The 19864-nt window shown below is 40.2% G+C and overlaps 1 protein-coding gene across 9 annotated transcripts in view; it reads right to left on the bottom strand.

Moving 5' to 3' along the window:
• Nucleotides 1–19864, bottom strand: part of Immp2l (inner mitochondrial membrane peptidase subunit 2) — a 906807-nt gene that overhangs the window by 803512 nt on the left and 83431 nt on the right. For all 9 annotated transcript variants that reach the window (XM_087551872.1, XM_087551869.1, XM_087551873.1 and 6 more), the window contains one exon: nucleotides 3237–3340. In XM_087551872.1, the coding sequence (XP_087407998.1) occupies nucleotides 3237–3340 (104 nt within the window). The remainder of the gene's footprint in view (nucleotides 1–3236; nucleotides 3341–19864) is intronic.

The following is a 19864-nucleotide window of genomic DNA, read 5'->3' as shown; positions in this document are numbered from 1 at the left end:
CCGTTATTACAAGGGTTACCCTTGTTCTTTCTTCACACACACACACACACACACACACACACACACACACACACACTCACACAATTAAAATTGGTGCATTTTGTATAGAACTCACACCCTTTTCTGCTTTCAACTTCTAATGGTAAACGGCTTCCACACTGTGTCCTTGAGGACTTCAGTCCTTCTCTTAATCATCTATGAACAGCCTACAGCCTACCTTTATCTTTTTGGATTTAAATATAAACCAGCATCCACAGTATTGTATTTATTAGATATTTTGTATCTTTTCAATTATACTATAGAGATATATTACAGATATATACTTACATATATACATACATACATGCCGACATACATACATACATACAGAGACAGACTATATATATATTGTAGATATCCAACGTTGATCTCTGGCCTCTACATACATGGGCATACACATAATCACATGCACATACAAATGAGCATGTGTACACATATCCATACAGACAAAACAAATCTCCAGAAATGCAAATGTAATATACGTACACTGCTATATTCCACACGTTGTGAATACCTGAATGATTGTGTCGGGAGTTTTTAAAATAAAATATACTATCTTGCCTCCAGAGATTATTTGTATATTGATGAGCCTTGTTAACAATAATTTGTAAGCAAAATGACAAGGTATATTTTATATTCTTTTTAGAACAAACAAGTAAATACTCATTTCCATATTCATTGTATGTGTTTTGAAAAGAGAGCGTGTTCTGATGTAGCCATGAAAAGTGTCACCTTGTTAGAAGAAAAAAAAAAAAAACCATAGTGGTGTTTCTGGTAAGGAAGCAATGTTGCATGGCATAGATTAAATATATCGGTGAAAGTTTATCACACCAACATCAGTCTTTTTAAAGGAAGCAGTCTATAAATTGTATGAAAATATAAGGACAAATGTCTAGAAAGCACTTTGCTCATAAAACTAGACAGAAAATACCATAATACAAAAGAGCTTTTATCGTACAACCTCAAGCTAAGGAATTGACTGTCAAATCAGATTCTTTCTCAAAGACAGCCAACGGCATCACTTAATAGGTGTTTTTGTTCAATAATATAATACTAACACTAAGCATTCTTCTACATAAGTGAGGCCTGCTTAGCGACAAAGCACACTAAAGAGTACGCCATCTCTCCATGACGACGATATAATAAATAACTTACTCATTCAAACGTCGCTTCACCTGCAGCTTTAGGAATTTCACAATCCCAATCTGAATACAAATGTTCATTTAATTTATATAATAAATATCAATCACTATAACATTCACCTAAAAGACCTGCGTTTTCCTCTGGAAATAAATCAGGATATGTCAGGATATGTTTATGGACTGACAACCCTGAATTTCAGCGAGCCATCTGACAGTTTTTTCCTTTGAATTACCTAGTCATATTCCCCTGCTATCTTGTCAGCATGTTTTCCTACTGGGGAGAAGCTGCGTACTTGTCCACTTGCAACATGACTTCTCTCACTTGGGTGGGTATCCTCTTCATCAACAACTAAGTGAGGATGTAAACTTGTCAAACCGAAGGCAATAGAAGAGTGTGCACATGATAAGTTTATCCCATGTGGAGGGGCTTATCAGGAGGTAGCAGAAACAGTGCACTGAACGACACTCCAAAGAGTGGATCAACGCTAAAGAAAATTCTCAAAACCTCAGAAGCATTTAATCCCCATCCCTGGCTGTCTGCCATCAAAACTCCACTCGAATGTATTTATTTCATTAGCTATTAACCAGATGTAGGTAACGGGTTTTCAAATGAACTCTGGTAAGAGCAGTCTCGAAGGAGACACACTTACAGAATATCTATGTCCAGAGGCAAGCTCATCCACAGGTAAGGACAAGCAAGTTGATCCTGGATTTCTCTATGTATTAAAATTACCATCCAGCAAGAAAAATGGCGTTCCTGCTCATGAGTAAAGAATAACTGGGAAGTAGAAAGATTCTCAATAGTAGGTTTTATTGTCACAAAAATAAGCAAGAATATCTCTACCATATCAGTTGCTGCCCTGGGCACTGATTGCCATAACAGTTTCAGACTAGAACAGTGTTATAAACAGCTGCGGCCTAGAGAAATTAGGCAAGTTCTGCCACAGACTTCTCTGTGTGGATTTATTTTTTAAGAACAAACAAAAATCTCTAAGCTAAACCACCAGTCAAGCATGTGCAGGAGTGTACGCTCCATCACTGTATCAGCTGAGCATACCTTCACGTTCATTTTCTACAACCAACACTTGGGATACAACTTCTAGCCCCACCCAGCCTCATATTTTACAGAGAAACAGCGCCATCTTTTGATGCCAAACAAAAGCCCATAATGCTAGTTTTCCAAACCTTTTATACAGGGAAATTCACAAAATCCACAACTGTCTTGTGGATTTTATATCATGACTATCATCTCCTAAGAATGTTTTCATTCCAAAATTCATAAACAACAAAGAAGATTGCTTACAAAGGTGCAAATGTGTAAAATATTACAAAATGATATCAAAAGCATCTATTTTGGATCAACAATATAATAATTTCTAATCACTATTTCATTAAACAAAATTTAACAATTATGTCACTCAACTGATATGCATTAAATAAAATTGTTTTCTGGCATTTCTGTTAGAAATCAGGTGCTCCCTCAGCCTGACCACAGTGACTCATCCCCAGCAGGCATTTCATTACCAGCTACCACTAAATGTGACCTGCATACCCTTCCAAAGGTCTCTGCCATCAGACGGTTCTCTGTCTCTCTGTCTCTGTCTGTCCCTGTCTCTCTCTCACTCACTCTTGCTCTCCCACTGTCTGTCTCTCTATCTCGATAGATAGATAGATAGATAGATAGATAGATAGATAGATAGATAGATGTCTTGCTCTCCATTCTGTCTGTCTTTCTCTGTCTCTGTCTCTGTCTCTCTGTTTCTCTGCCCCCATCCCAACACCCTTCTCTCTCTCTCATCTCCACCCTAAGCTGTCCTACCACTCCATGCCTCTTACATGAGATCTGTTGGGTGTTGTGATCCCTGTAGCATTCCTTAGCTCTCGCTGATAAGGTACTTATGCTGCATGAACCTTAACAATTGCTGTATATCAATACTGATTATATTTAAGATACACTCACTGATATCATAATTGGACAAGTAGTATCAGCAGTAAATCATCACCAAAGTCCAGAAAAACACAAACACAAATTCAGTAAGTTTCTGAATTACTTACACCAATGACACAATGTCACCACGCTGTACTTCAAAATTCCTCACTTTCCAGTGGTTCAGAAGTACCACATCTGAGGACTGGCTTCCCCCAGGATTCAAAGAAGGCTACAAAATAGAAAAGATACGTTTATCACTTGTAGTATTTTTCAGTCTTTATGATGCAGTGTACTTCAGAGCTTAAGAAAAATTCCATTTAAAAATCCTACTATTGTACAGTTCTAAAGTAAGAACAAATGAATTTTCAGACAGGCTAATGAGGATTCTTCCACAATGAAATAGAAATTAATAATCATAATAATCATAATAATAATAATAATAATAATAATGTTACCAATACTTATTTGCAAGAAAAATACGTATGCTTGAAATAAAATCTTTACTAAATTCTACTAAAGAGGTACATAAAACTTTATGAAGAATAAAAACTGTGCAAAGAGGGACTCAATTGTCCCAGGATAAAATTCTGGTGGGACCTACTCCCAACCATCATTCCATATGGAAAGAGAGGAAATAATCTAATGTCAGCCAGCAAAACATCCATATGAAGAACCACCCGGAGCAGGAGGAATAGGGATGGGGAAAGCACTAACATATAGATTCCCACCCTTCTTTTTCCAAGAGCGTGTCCAGGTCCTGGTCTCAGGCAACACTGGCTGTGCCTGAGGATGAATGAAGTGATAATTGCGAAGCACTGTGTTAACCGAACCACGAAAATTTCAGCCGTGAACCATGAAACCAACACAGCTGCTATTTGGATGGGACAACAAATAGTTAATGAATAACAAGTCCAAGATAGAATGGGAAGGGGGGATGAGAACTATGAGGAGGAGAGCATTTCATGACTACTAAAAATGGAAATGTGAGAAGCAGCCATTTCTGTGATGACAGAAAGGACTCCAAATAGCTGAGGCTGTTTGTTTCACTGCAAACTGGTAGAGACAGCAAGAGGAGACACGGGCAAGGAAAAGGAGTAAGGACCAAGCAGACATGCCCTGATACAACAGTGGCAAACACTTTAAGGTTCCCTAGAATCAAGGGCTATGGAGATGGTTCATGGGTAAGTGCTTGCTGCATAGCCAAGGAACCTGAATTCAGAGCCCTGACATCTACATGAAGGGCACAGCTACACCTGCTGTAACCCCAGCTCTTGGGAGGTAAAGGAGGCCGGTAGATCTCAGTCACCACAGCCAAAGAAGTGAGGTCCAGGTTCGATGACAGATTCAACATCAGAAAAATGAGGTACATATTTATCCATACATAGCAGTATGGTTGACCAACCACGGGCCACATTCAGAAAGAAAGCGCTCCCTCTTTACATTTATTTATTTATTTTCCATCTATATTACATTGGGTATTTCTTACTTACATTTCAAATGTTATTCCCTTTCCTGGTTTCCAGGCCAACATCCCCCTAAACCCTCCCCCTCCCCTTCTATATGGGATTCCCTTCCCCATCCTCCCCCCATTACGGCCCTCCCCACAACAATACCATTTACTGGAGGTCCAGCCTTGACAGGGCCAAAGGCTTCCCCTTCCACTGGTGCTCTTACTAGGCTATTCATTGCTACCTATGAATTTGGAGCCCAGGGTCAGTTCATGGGTAGTGGCTTAGTCCCTGGAAGCTCTGGTTGATTGGCATTGTTGTTCATATGGGGTCTCAAGCCCCTTCAGCTCTTTCAGTCTTTTCTCTGATTCCTTCAATGGGGATCCTGTTCTCAGTTCATTGGTTTGCTGCTGGCATTCACCTATGTATTTGCTGTATTCTGGCTGTGTCTATCAGGAGAGATATACATCCGGTTCCTGTCAGCCTGCACTTCTTTGCTTCATCCATTTTATCTAGTTTGGTGGCTGTATATATATGGGCCACAGGTAGGGCAGCTCTGAATGGGCGTTGCCTTGGACTCTGCTCTAAATTTTGCCTCCCTATCCATTCCTAAGGGTATTCTCGTTCCCTTTTTAAAGAAGGAGTGAAACATCTGCATTTTGGTCATCCTTCTTGAGTTTCATGTGTTCTGTGCATCTAGGGTAATTTGAGCATTTGGGCTAATAGCCACTTATCAATGAGTGCATACCATGTGTGTTTTTCTGTGATTGGGTTACCTCACTCAGGATGATATTTTCCAGTTCCATCCATTTGCCTATGAATTTCATAAAGTCATTGTTTTTGATAGCTGAGTAATATTCCATTCTGTAGCTGTACCACATTTTCTGTATCCATTCCTCTGTTGAAGGGCATCTGGGATCTTTCCAGCTTCTGGCTATTATAAATAAGGCTGCTAGGAATATGGTGGAGCATGCGTCTTTGTAATATGTTAGAGCATTTTGGGGTATATGCCCAAGAGAGGTATAGCTGGGTCCTCAGATAGTGCAATGTCCAATTTTCTGAGGAACCTCCAGACTGACTTCCAGAATAGTTGGGCCACTCTGAAATCCCACCAACAATGGAGGAGTGTTCCTCTTCCTCCACATCCTCACCAGCATTTGCTGTCACCTGAGTTTTTGATCTTAGCCATTCTGACTGATGTGAGGTGGAATCTCAGTGTTGTTTTGATTTGCATTTCACTTATGGCTAAAGATGTTGAACATTTCTTTAGGTGCTTCTCAGCCATTTGGCATTACACACCTGTGAATTCTTTGTTGAACTCTGAACCCCATTTTTTTATTAAATTGAGTATTTCTTATTTACATTTCGAATGTTATTCCCTTTCCCATTTTCCGAGCCAACATCCCCCTAACCCCTCCCCCTCCCCTTCTTTATGGGTGTTCCCCTCCCCATCCTTCCCCCATTACCGCCCTGCCCCCAACAATCACGTTCACTGGGGGTTCAGTCTTAGCAGGACCCAGGGCTTCCCCTTCCACTGGTGCTCTTACTAGGATATTCATTGCTATCTATGAGGTCAGAGTCCAGGGTCAGTCCATGTATAGTCTTTAGGTAGTGGCTTAGTCCCTGGAAGCTCTGGTTGCTTGTCATTGTTGTTCATATGGGGTCTTGAGCCCCTTCAAGCTCTTCCAATCCTTTCTCTGATTCCTTCAACAGGGGTCCTGCTGAACCCCATTTTAATAGGGTTATTTGTCTTCCTGCAGTCTAACTTCGTGAGTTCTTAGTATATTTTGGATATAATCCCTCACTTGTAGGATCGGTAAAGATCTTTCCCCAATCTGTTGGTTGCCATTTTGTCCTAACAACAGTGTCCTTTGCCTTACAGAAGTTTTGTAGCTTTATGAGATCCCGTTTGTCGATTCTTGACCTATTTTTTGGGGGGGGGGAGGTAACCAAGGCAATTTATTGTTAATGATGCAGTACACTTTTTATACTCAAGACCCTTTTAATTAATTCTATCTTACAAAAACTAGAGTTTGGGGCAATTCTTTAAAACAATGATTTTCCTACAAACTTTACTATTTTTTTTTATTAACTTGAGTATTTCTTATATACATTTCGAATGTTATTCCCTTTCCCGGTTTCCAGGCAAACATCCCCCTCCCCCCTCCCCTTCCTTATGGGTGTTCCCCTCCCAACCCTCCCCCCATTGCCGCCCTCCCCCCATAGACTAGTTCACTGGGGGTTCAGTCTTAGCAGGACCCAGGGCTTCCCCTTCCACTGGTGCTCTTACTAGGATATTCATTGCTACCTATGGGGTCAGAGTCCAGGGTCAGTCCATGTATAGTCTTTAGGTAGTGGCTTAGTCCCTGGAAGCTCTGGTTGCTTGGCATTGTTGTACTTTTGGGGTCTCGAGCCCCTTCAAGCTCTTCCAGTTCTTTCTCTGATTCCTTCAACAGGGGACCTATTCTCAGTTCAGTGGTTTGCTGCTGGCATTCGCCTCTGTATTTGCTGTATTCTGGCTGTGTCTCTCAGGAGCGATCTACATCCGGCTCCTGTCGGTCTGCACTTCTTTGCTTCATCCATCTTGTCTAATTGGGTGGCTGTATATGTATGGGCCACATGTGGGGCAGGCTCTGAATGGGTGTTCCTTCAGTCTCTGTTTTAATCTTTGCCTCTCCCTTCCCTGCCAAGGGTATTCTTTTTCCTCATTTAAAGAAGGAGTGAAGCATTCACATTTTGATCATCCGTCTTGAGTTTCGTTTGTTCTAGGCATCTAGGGTAATTCAAGCATTTGGGCTAATAGCCACTTATCAGTGAGTGCATACCATGTATGTCTTTCTGTGATTGGGTTAGCTCACTCAGGATGATATTTTCCAGTTCCAACCATTTGCCTACGAATTTCATAAAGCCGTTGTTTTTGATAGCTGAGTAATATTCCATTGTGTAGATGTACCACATTTTCTGTATCCATTCCTCTGTTGAAGGGCATCTGGGTTCTTTCCAGTTTCTGGCTATTATAAATAAGGCTGCGATGAACATAGTGGAGCACGTGTCTCTTTTATATGTTGAGGCATCTTTTGGGTATATGCCCAAGAGAGGTATAGCTGGATCCTCAGGCAGTTCAATGTCCAATTTTCTGAGGAACCTCCAGACTGATTTCCAGAATGGTTTTACCAGTCTGCAATCCCACCAACAATGGAGGAGTGTTCCTCTTTCTCCACATCTTCGCCAGCATCTGCTGTCACCTGAGTTTTTGATCTTAGCCATTCTCACTGGTGTGAGGTGAAATCTCAGGGTTGTTTTGATTTGCATTTCCCTTATGACTAAAGATGTTGAACATTTCTTTAGGTGTTTCTCAGCCATTCGGCATTCCTCAGCTGTGAATTCTTTGTTTAGCTCTGAACCCCATTTTTAATACGGTTATTTGTTTCCCTGCGGTCTAACTTCTTGAGTTCTTTGTATATTTTGGATATAAGGCCTCTATCTGTTGTAGGATTGGTAAAGATCTTTTCCCAATCTGTTGGTTGCCGTTTTGTCCTAACCACAGTGTCCTTTGCCTTACAAAAGCTTTGCAGTTTTATGAGATCCCATTTGTCGATTCTTGATCTTAGAGCATAAGCCATTGGTGTTTTGTTCAGGAAATTTTTTCCAGTGCCTATGTGTTCCAGATGCTTCCCCAGTTTTTCTTCTATTAGTTTGAGTGTGTCTGGTTTGATGTGGAGGTCCTTGATCCACTTGGACTTAAGCTTTGTACAGGGTGATAAGCATGGATCGATCTGCATTCTTCTACATGTTGCCCTCCAGTTGAACCAGCACCATTTGCTGAAAATGCTATCTTTTTTCCATTGGATGGTTTTGGCTCCTTTGTCAAAAATCAAGTGACCATAGGTGTGTGGGTTCATTTCTGGGTCTTCAATTCTATTCCATTGGTCTATCTGTCTGTCTCTGTACCAATACCATGCAGTTTTTATCACTATTGCTCTGTAATACTGCTTGAGTTCAGGGATAGTGATTCCCCCTGAAGTCCTTTTATTGTTGAGGATAGCTTTAGCTATCCTGGGTTTTTTGTTATTCCAGATGAATTTGCAAATTGTTCTGTCTAATTCTTTGAAGAATTGGATTGGTATTTTGATGGGGATTGCATTGAATCTGTAGATTGCTTTTGGTAAAATGGCCATTTTTACTATATTAATCCTGCCAATCCATGAGCATGGGAGATCTTTCCATCTTCTGAGGTCTTCTTCAATTTCTTTCCTCAGTGTCTTGAAGTTCTTATTGTACAGATCTTTTACTTGCTTGGTTAAAGTCACACCGATGTACTTTATATTATTTGGGTCTATTATGAAGGGTGTCGTTTCCCTAATTTCTTTCTCGGCTTGTTTCTCCTTTGTATAGAGGAAGGCAACTGATTTATTTGAGTTAATTTTATACCCAGCCACTTTGCTGAAGTTGTTTATCAGCTTTAGTAGTTCTCTGGTGGAACTTTTGGGATCACTTAAATATACTATCATGTCATCTGCAAATAGTGATATTTTGACCTCTTCTTTTCCGATCTGTATCCCCTTGATCTCCTTTTGTTGTCTGATTGCTCTGGCTAGAACTTCAATAACTATATTGAATAAGTAGGGAGAGAGTGGGCAGCCTTGTCTAGTCCCGGACTTTAGTGGGATTGCTTCAAGTTTCTCTCCATTTAGTTTAATGTTAGCAACTGGTTTGCTGTATATGGCTTTTACTATGTTTAGGTATGGGCCTTGAATTCCTATTCTTTCCAGGACTTTTATCATGAAGGGGTGTTGAATTTTGTCAAATGCTTTCTCAGCATCTAATGAAATGATCATGTGGTTCTGTTCTTTCAGTTTGTTTATATAATGGATCACGTTGATGGTTTTCCGTATATTAAACCATCCCTGCATGCCTGGGATGAAGCCTACTTGATCATGGTGGATGATTGTTTTGATGTGCTCTTGAATTCGGTTTGCCAGAATTTTATTGAGTATTTTTGCGTCGATATTCATAAGGGAAATTGGTCTGAAGTTCTCTTTCTTTGTTGTGTCTTTGTGTGGTTTAGGTATAAGAGTAATTGTGGCTTCGTAGAAGGAATTCGGTAGGGCTCCATCTGTTTCAATTTTGTGGAATAGTTTGGATAATATTGGTATGAGGTCTTCTATGAAGGTTTGATAGAATTCTGCACTAAACCCGTCTGGACCTGGGCTCTTTTTGGTTGGGAGACCTTTAATGACTGCTTCTATTTCCTTAGGAGTTATGGGGTTGTTTAACTGGTTTATCTGTTCCTGATTTAACTTCGATACCTGGTATCTGTCTAGGAAATTGTCCATTTCCTGAACATTTTCAAGTTTTGTTGAATATAGGTTTTTATAGTAAGATCTGATGATTTTTTGAATTTCCTCTGAATCTGTAGTTATGTCTCCCTTTTCATATCTGATTTTGTTAATTTGGACGCACTCTCTGTGTCCTCTAGTTAGTCTGGCTAAGGGTTTATCTATCTTGTTGATTTTCTCAAAGAACCAACTTTTGGTTCTGTTGATTCTTTCTATGGTCCTTTTTGTTTCTACTTGGTTGATTTCAGCTCTGAGTTTGATTATTTCCTGCCTTCTACTCCTCCTGGGTGTATTTGCTTCTTTTTGTTCTAGAGCTTTTAGGTGTGCTGTCAAGCTGCTGACATATGCTCTTTCCTGTTTCTTTCTGCAGGCACTCAGCGCTATGAGTTTTCCTCGATTCTTGATCTTAGAGCACAAGCCATTGGTTTTTTCTTCAGGAAATTTTCTCCAGTGCCCATGTGTTCGAGATGCTTCCTCACTTTTTCTTCTATTAGTATGAGTATATCTGGTTTAATGTGTAGGTCCTTGATTCACTTGGACTTAAGCTTTGTACAGGGTCATAAGAATGGATCGATCTACATTCTTCTACATGCTAACCTACAGTTGAACCAGCACCATTTGCTGAAAATGCTATCTTTTTTCCATTGGATGGTTTAGTTCCCTTGTCAAAAATCAAGTGAACATAGGTGTGCGGGTTCATTTCTGGATCTTCAATTGTATTGCACTGGTCTATCTGTCTGTCTCTGTACAAATACCACGCAGTTTTTATCACTATTGGTCCCTAATACTGCTTGAGTTCAGGGATAGTGATTCCCCTGGAAGTCCTTTTATTGTTGAGGATAGTTTTAACAATCCTGGGGTTTTTGTTATTCTAGACGAATTTGCAAATTGTTCTAACTCTATGAAGAATTGGATTGGAATTTTGGTGGGGATTGCATTGAATATGTAGATCGCTTTTGGTAAAATGGTCATTTATAATATATTAATCCTGCCAATCCATGAGCATGGGAGATCTTTCCATCTTCTGAGATATTCTTCAATTTCTTTCTTCAGAGGCTTGAAGATCTTATCAAACAGAACTTTCACTTGCTTGGTTAAAGTCACACCCAGGTATCTTATATTTTTTGTGATTATTATGAAGGGTGTCGTTTACCTAATTTCTTTCTCAGCTTGTTTCTCTTTTCTGTAGAGGAAGGCTACTTATTTATTTGAGTTAATTTTATATCCAGCCAATTTACTGAAGACGTTTATCAGGTTTAGTAGTTCTCTGGTCGAACTACTTCCCTAGCCCCTTACCCTGAGCAGTAGAACTTCTTATGGAGAAGGTCACAGCTGCTCTGCTGTAGCAATGTACTTACATGGGGGTATCAATGCTGCCGCCTTCGAGGCTTTTAGTGGTAACTGTCACACAGAGAATTTTTTTCTGAAATTTTACTGAGCTTGAATGTGTAAAAAAGATGAACTGAAAGATTGGACTCAGGAAGTTTTTGACCCAGAGCCTGGTAAAGTGGTGCTGTCACAGGCTGCTGACATAAAAATTTTAAAAACTTGATTCTAAAAGGCCTCTCCCTTTTTAAAATTAAAATTAAATAGTAATTTAAAATAGTCAAATGCAGTGGCCCATGCCTTTAATCCCACCATTTGAGATGCAACAGCAGATGGATCTCTATATTTAAAGCTGATTTACACAGTGAGTTCAGACCAGCCAGGGCCATCAGTCTACACACACACACACACACACACACACACACACACACACACACACACACACTACAAGCATATGTACATGAGTACACAAACATACAAACATGACACAGACACAAAAAACATAGAACAAGTCCTAAAACTGCTACTAGGTTTCCTTTGAAGCTTATGTGGGAGAAGATGTAGTGACTGTAACATGACCATGTTTTTGACTCCCCAGATGTTACAGATGCCTTTATTTCCAGTCACCAAGCCACATTGTGTTTCTTTTTTGTCTCCTCATAGTAGTTCTCAGATATGATACATCATCATATTTCAAGCAAAGTCACCATGTAACTTACAATACGTATACACTAACACATATCTCATCTCCAACTCCAAAGGATTCTATTGGTTTTCAGACATGATCATGAGCAAGTCACTCAATTTCTTCATGCCTTCCTAACTAGTAAAACGTCCAATAGGTACAATTAATCAATAACTAGTATCTAACTAATAAGAAATGGTGATCAGTATCTGCTAAGCATTTACCATATGTACTGCTATATAAGACAGTCAGTCATTCTGACTCTTGAAATGTTCAAGACACTAAGAGCTCTTAAGAGAGATCATTCTTGCCTGTCATTTTCACTATGTAGCAACAGCAGGCCAAGATCTCCCTGCCTCTGCCTCGGGGTATGCTAGAATTAAAGGTGTTCATTACCATGCTGAGATCATTCTTTAAAGAGACTGGATCAGCTCCTGGCCAATAGTTACCACCTCAATGACTTCTGTTATTGCTATATTTTGCCTGACCATCTTAATTACACATTTGTTTGTATGCTTTCCCAGTTCCCTCTTTGCTCTACCCCTAAACAAGAACAGGGTCCACAGAGTGGGAAAAACTCAAAGGAGCTTGATAGGATATCAAGTGATATGGAAAAGAGCACTTGTCCCAATAATAGGTTAAAAGTCCAGAACTGGGGATAAGGTTGAGGGGATAAAGCACTTGTCCTGAAAGCATAAAGACTAGAGTTCAGATCCATGTCAAAGGAGGATAAGTGTGGCATCCTTCTGCAATCCTGCCATTTGAGAAACAGAGGGAGGGGAGCTCTGAGCCAAACAGAGCAGCCAGACTAGCCAGAATCAGTGAGTGAGTTCAAGGAGAAACCTGGCTTATATACACACACATTACTGAGATGTTCATCAAGTACCACCTATGTGCTCCAAGAGCTGAATACACTCCACTCTCGAGTCATGTTCTTCTCCGTGATGAATCCAAAGTGGTTCACACTGCAAAACTCAGCATACTAAAACAGACTTTTTGTTCACCTTGTAGGTCTTTACAAAGAAGCAACTTAGCCCAAGAGAGAAACGTGTGTCACAGTCAACAAAGCTGAAAGGAGTTAGAGACGTGAAGAGTTCTATGATATCAAATAGGAAGATGCAGAATTTGGAGTTTGCCGGGCTGGTTTTAGGTCTTGCTTTGATTTACTATTTCCTCACTGTGCTCCCTTTCTCCCCATTTGGAATGGTGATGTATATTCTGTGCCGCTGTATGTTTAAAGTATGTGATCTGCTTCTGTTTGTGATTTGGGTTACAGTTAAGAGACTGCCAGGAGTCTCAGAAGACACTTTGAACTTTGGACTTGGAACTCTGTTAAGATTGTTATAGACTATGGCAACTTTTGAAGTTGGACTGCATTTTTCCTTTATGACTTCGCTATAAGCCTAAGGGGGTCAGGGAGTGGAATATGGTGATTTGAATGAGAACTGCCCCCATAGGCCCATAGATTTGAATACCTGGTCATCAGAGAGTGGCACATTTAGGATTAAGAGGTGTGACCTTGGTGGAGGAAGTATGTCACTGGTGATGGGCTTGAGGTTTCAGAAGCCCCAACCAGGCTAAGTGCCTCTCTCTTCACTCTGCCTGCAGATTCAGAAGTACAACTCTCTCAAGCTACTTCTTCCGTACCATGAAGACAATGCACTAAACCTCACAACTGAAGGCAAACCCAAGTAAATACTGTCCTTTGTAATAATTGCTATGAGTCTGGTGTCTCTTCAGAGCAATAGAACACTGACTAAGAAAAAGCATTCATTTCCAACTAGTAGACTGAAACGCACCAAGTCCTTCTCCTCTTAAAAACCCTGATAGTTTCCCACCTACTTTCCTCCAATTGCCGTTCCAGCACAAAAGTCAAAGCCTGCTGCTCTCCAGGATTCTCTCCATACCCCTTAGATAGTTCTCCAACAATAGAACACACTAGGGTTACTTCTCCTAACGACGAGATGTTGTATAAACATATTTCTGCCTAACCTCCTGCCACTCTGGATAATTCCCATCTGGCTAATGGTGAGAACTTGAATCCCATGAAGCAATCTCCCAGGCCTTCTTTCCAAATGCTGGCCTTATTCCCATTCTCAGTCACAGCAACCAAACATCCCGAGCTACCCATCACACCTTTGAGCATTTCCATCACAGGATACTTACACATGCACTAACATTTCCCCTTTATCCTTTTTCCCAAGAACCTACAAACATCCTGAAAACAGAATTTTTTTTCCTTCTCTCTACATTCTTGGGAAATTTAAGAATGATTAATATATAGAAAGAGCTAATAAATAGTGAAATTTCCAGTTTCCCTAAATTACTATGCCTAAAGCAAGTTTGTATCCCAGCAGCCCAATATACTTCTCTGTTCCCCTCTCTGGTTAACATTAAAAAAATAAAATAAAATAAAATAATAAAAATAAAACATGATGCTATTTCCACTCATTACAAGATCCAACTTTATTCTCTAACTCTTTCTTTAAAAACCCATAGTAGGAATTTCATTTTGCCCAGACTATCTTTTACCACTTGTAAAATTCTACGTATCTTTGAAAAACATGTTTGGGTTCAGTCACTCCTCCATGATGGGAAAAAAAGATAACAACAAACTAAATACTTACAACTCCCTATAAACCTTAAGAAATTATAGCCTGATGTCATAAGGGTGAGAACATTTAGATCCTTCTTTCCCTCATAGAACTGCTAATCTTTCCAACTTCTCTGATCATAATTGTTAGAAAAAAACAAGTAAGGCCACGTAAACAACAAATACATGCAGGGGATAAGGAAAATCCCAGAAGACAGCAATCTCCAACAATGAGATGGTGGAATATGCAGTTACCACCTTGAAAACCTTGCTTGACTTTATGAAAGAAGCAACAGAACAGTCACTTACTGTTCTTCTCCTTCCCGAGGTTAAATTAAGTGTCCCCATGTGTCCTCCCACAGCAGTTTAGGCAAACTTCAATGATAGATTTAATGGTTATCTTCCTACAAACACAACTATCTCACCCAGGTATAGGCTCCTCATAGCTTAGCAACCTCCTTTTAAGACCATGATTAATCTTAAAAGAGTGATGAGAAAATAGTATTACTATCATAGAAAGCTTAAAGAGACTTCAAACAGAGTTAAGTAAGATGGTTTCCAAACAATGCACATTATGCAAACAATTGATGCATCTCTTTTACTGGAAACATTCCAGATGCCTAAGTAAGAAATTTCTTGTCTTATCAAGTTGAATGGTATCATCATTGGTAATAAAATTCAACAGGCCTTGCCATTACCTACAGTGGAATACTGGCAACTATGGCAGAATAAAGTACCCATCACACTCATTTAGGAACTAAAGTAACACTTATAAACACAAATTGGACACCACTAAGAAAACCCTTCTTGAATTGAATAACTGTACCTTTCATGTTAAAAAGGAGATAGTTCTTTATACTCAAATGAAAATATATGTTAAACAGAAAAGACTTTCTGACTTCTCTAAAACTACTTTAAAAAAATAATAATTCAGTGACTTCAAAATGAAGATTTTTACATGGAAAATTAAGAACATCTAAATTGGTTGATGCTATTTTACAAAAATTAGTAAACCATGTTATTACTTAGAAATTTTACATTTAGCTTTCCTTATGGAAATGGTTCTGTGTGCTTCAGACAAAACAAGCAATCATTCCTAATCAAAGAAGTTATAAAAAGAAAGTCTAAATTAAGTAATAAACTTTGATAATTTGATTTGGCAAGACAGTCTACATTTCCTTGTCATGTGGTAAACATTTAAAATCATACATTTCTTGAAACTGTCTCAAAATTATGAACCATTTCAAAAAAGTAAAGTTTTTAAAACAAAAAACAAAACACCTTCCAAGACTGTAGGTGTGTCTACCTGTATCTCAAACGAGTGAGATATGTATGTTATGACATTCCTGTCAGCACTCGATAGACCGAGGAATCAGGGCAAGGGTAATGGTAACCATTAGGGTTCCTACAGAAGGATCCCAGAGTCTGCTCTCCTTTCTATCTTACCTTCAAAAGTCTGCATTTTCACATTCAGCTTATCCGACTGTCCTACCATGAACCTCTAACCGTGAACTTGGTATGGCAAGGGGCATACAGCACAATCAGGTAGCACATAGCTGACATGTCTAAGACACTGAGGTCAGTATCAAACAGCACCCGGAAATGAATAACCAGAAGTCTTCAAAATAGGCCTTGCACTAAAGATAAAAGGATTTTTTGAACTATTAGCTCCATTTCCATACTAGCCATACCCAGCAAATTATTCAGCTTTTCTAAGCCTCATTTCTTTGTACATAAAGTGCATGAGAGAAGCAATCCACAAAAATTTCACAATTCCTGATACAGTGGAGTAGTCAACCAATGCGATGCTAATGGCACCAACAAGAGAAGAAAGCAGAGGAAAATCAAGCAGCACGCTCCACAAGAGTCAAGACAAAAATTAAGCCTTACATATTGCTTGGCACGTTTTTATTTTAAAGACTAAATTCAAAGTCTCGTGGCAGAAAATTTTAAAATGTCTGTTCTAAAAACCTGGTCTATCTCTTCACTTTGTTTAAGCAGAAAAATGTCAGCATCCTTTCATTTGGGGCCTTACTTGTTCAATTTGTTATTTGCCCAAACATGCTTAGGATGCAGAAAAATCATAAATATCCATGAAAATGTTCCTAGGATCAGGAAGATGGACCAGCAGCTAAAGGGTTTACAGCACGAACAGAATGATCAGCGTGACACCCAGAACCCATATATAAATGTGGAATTGTACTAAGTCCCCTGTAATTCCAGCCCCTAGGGGTAGGGACAGGTGATCACCAGCCTTATCCCAGAACTCTGGTTTGACTGGGTTTCAGACCTTGCCTCAAGAAATCAGGCAGAGGAGCACTTGAGGAACATTCGCAGCACCAAGCCTGGGTACACATACACAGGCATGCAAATGCATACACATGTACCTACACACATGATCACATATACACGTACACAAAAAAATAAGAAATGTGAATAGCTAATAACTCATTAGTCAAAAAATTCTACCTATTAGGTTTTATGTTTCCAACTTTTAAAGGAGTAATTTTTACTTCATGTTCACTGGTGCTTTTCCTGAATGTATGTCTGTGTGAGAGTGTCAGATCCTCTGGAGTTACAGCCATGTGGATGCTGGGAATTGAAACCAGGTCCTGTAGAAGAGCAACCAGTGCTCTTTTTTTTTTTTTTTAATTAACTTGAGTATTTCTTATATACATTTTGAGTGTTATTCCCTTTCCTGGTTTCCGGGCAAACATCACCTCCCCCCTCCCCTTCTTTATGGGTGTTCCCCTTCCCACCCTCCCCCCATTGCCGCCCTCCCCCCAACAGTCTAGTTCACTGGGGGTTCAGTCTTAGCAGGACCCAGGGCTTCCCCTTCCACTGGTGCTCTTACTAGGATATTCATTGCTACCTATGAGGTCAGAGTCCAGGGTCAGTCCATGTATAGTCTTTAGGTAGTGGCTTAGTCCCTGGAAGCTCTGGTTGCTTGGCATTGTTGTACATATGGGGTCTTGAGCCCCTTCAAGCTCTTCTAGTTCTTTCTCTGATTCCTTCAACGGGGGTCCTGTTCTCAGTTCAGTGGTTTGCTGCTGGCATTCGCCTCTGTGTTTGCTGTATTCTGGCTGTGTCTCTCAGGAGAGATCTACATCCGGCTCCTGGGGGTCTGCACTTCTTTGCTTCATCCATCTTGTCTAATTGGATGGCTGTATATGTATGGGCCACATGTGGGGCAGGCTCTGAATGGGTGCTCCTTCTGTGTCTGTTTTAATCTTTGCCTCTCTATTCCCTGCCAAGGGTATTCTTATTCCCCTTTTAAAGAAGGAGTGAAGCATTCACATTTTGATCATCCGTCTTGAGTTTCGTTTGTTCTAGGCATCTAGGGTAATTCAAGCATTTGGGCTAATAGCCACTTATCAGTGAGTGCATACCATGTATGTCTTTCTGTGATTGGGTTAGCTCACTCAGGATGATATTTTCCAGTTCCAACCATTTGCCTACGAATTTCATAAAGCCGTTGTTTTTGATAGCTGAGTAATATTCCATTGTGTAGATGTACCACATTTTCTGTATCCATTCCTCTGTTGAAGGGCATCTGGGTTCTTTCCATTTTCTGGCTATTATAAATAAGGCTGCGATGAACATAGTGGAGCACGTGTCTCTTTTATATGTTGAGGCATCTTTTGGGTATATGCCCAAGAGAGGTATAGCTGGATCCTCAGGCAGTTCAATGTCCAATTTTCTGAGGAACCTCCAGACTGATTTCCAGAATGGTTTTACCAGTCTGCAATCCCACCAACAATGGAGGAGTGTTCCTCTTTCTCCACATCCTCGCCAGCATCTGCTGTCACCTGAGTTTTTGATCTTAGCCATTCTCACTGGTGTGAGGTGAAATCTCAGGGTTGTTTTGATTTGCATTTCCCTTATGACTAAAGATGTTGAACATTTCTTTAGGTGTTTCTCAGCCATTCGGCATTCCTCAGCTGTGAATTCTTTGTTTAGCTCTGAACCCCATTTTTAATACGGTTATTTGTTTCCCTGCAGTCTAACTTCTTGAGTTCTTTGTATATTTTGGATATAAGGCCTCTATCTGTTGTAGGATTGGTAAAGATCTTTTCCCAATCTGTTGGTTGCCGATTTGTCCTAACCACAGTGTCCTTTGCCTTACAGAAGCTTTGCAGTTTTATGAGATCCCATTTGTCGATTCTTAATCTTAGAGCATAAGCCATTGGTGTTTTGTTCAGGAAATTTTTTCCAGTGCCCATGTGTTCCAGATGCTTCCCTAGTTTTTCTTCTATTAGTTTGAGTGTATCTGGCAACCAGTGCTCTTAACCACTAAGCCATCTCTTCAGCCACACATTTTTATTTTGTAATTGTCCATACATAAAAGTATATATACCAAAATTCTAACAGTCATTTGGCAATGAGTGTGGTGGTACATGCTTGTAACCAAGAAGTCTGAGGAAGGTTGGCTATGAGTTCTAGACTAGGCTGATCTACAAAGCAAGACATGTCTGAGAGAGAGAGGGAGAGAGAGAGAGAGAGAGACAGAGAGAGCGCTGTAGTTGACAAAAGTGTGGTCTTCCCATTCCCATCTCCCTTCACAAGCAGATGTACTTCATGCCTCCTCTCATCACTATTTTAATTTTTTAATTATTAATTTTAATTAATTATTTTATTTATTTACATCATAAATGTTGCCCCCCTCCCAGAGTTCTTCACCCCATTCCCCCTTTGCCTCTGAAAAGGTGACCCCCACCACCAGGCATCCCCCTTCCCTGGGCATCAAATCTCTACAAAATTAGGTTCATCCTCTCTGCCTGAGGCCATACAAGGCATTTCTCTGCTACGTATGTGCCTGGAACTTCAGACCAACCCTTGTATGCTTTTCTGATTGGTGGCTTAGTCTCTGGGAGTTCAGGGAAGGAGGGGGGGCAATAGGAAGTTTGTTGCTATTGTTCTTCCTATGGAGTTGCAATCCCCTTCAGCTCCTTCTATCCTTCTCCTAACTCTTCCATAGGGATTCCCTCACCGCGGTCCAACGTTTGGCTGTAAGTATTTGCATCTGTCTCAGTCAGCTGCTGGTAGAGCCTCTCAGAGGACACCCATAGTAGGCTCTCGTCTGCAAGCACAACAAAGCATCAGTAATAGTGTAATAGTGTAAGCGTTTGGTGCCTGCCCATAGAATGGATCCCAAGTTGTGCCAGTCACAGGATGGCCTTTCCCTTCAGCCTTTGCTCCATTTTTGTCCCTGCATTTCCTTTAGACAGGAACAATTCTGGATCAAAAAATGTGAAGGTGGGTTGATGACTCCACTTCTCCACTGAAGTCCCTGTCTGTCTTCTGGACGTAGACTCCTCAGGTTCCGTCTCCCCACTGTTGGACATTTCAGCCAAGGTCACCC

This window comes from Rattus norvegicus, chromosome 6 (assembly GCF_021556685.1).
Source record: "Rattus norvegicus strain SHRSP/BbbUtx chromosome 6, alternate assembly SHRSP_T2T, whole genome shotgun sequence".
Classification (NCBI taxonomy): domain Eukaryota; kingdom Metazoa; phylum Chordata; class Mammalia; order Rodentia; family Muridae; genus Rattus; species Rattus norvegicus.
This window is presented reverse-complemented; position numbering and strand designations above follow the sequence as displayed.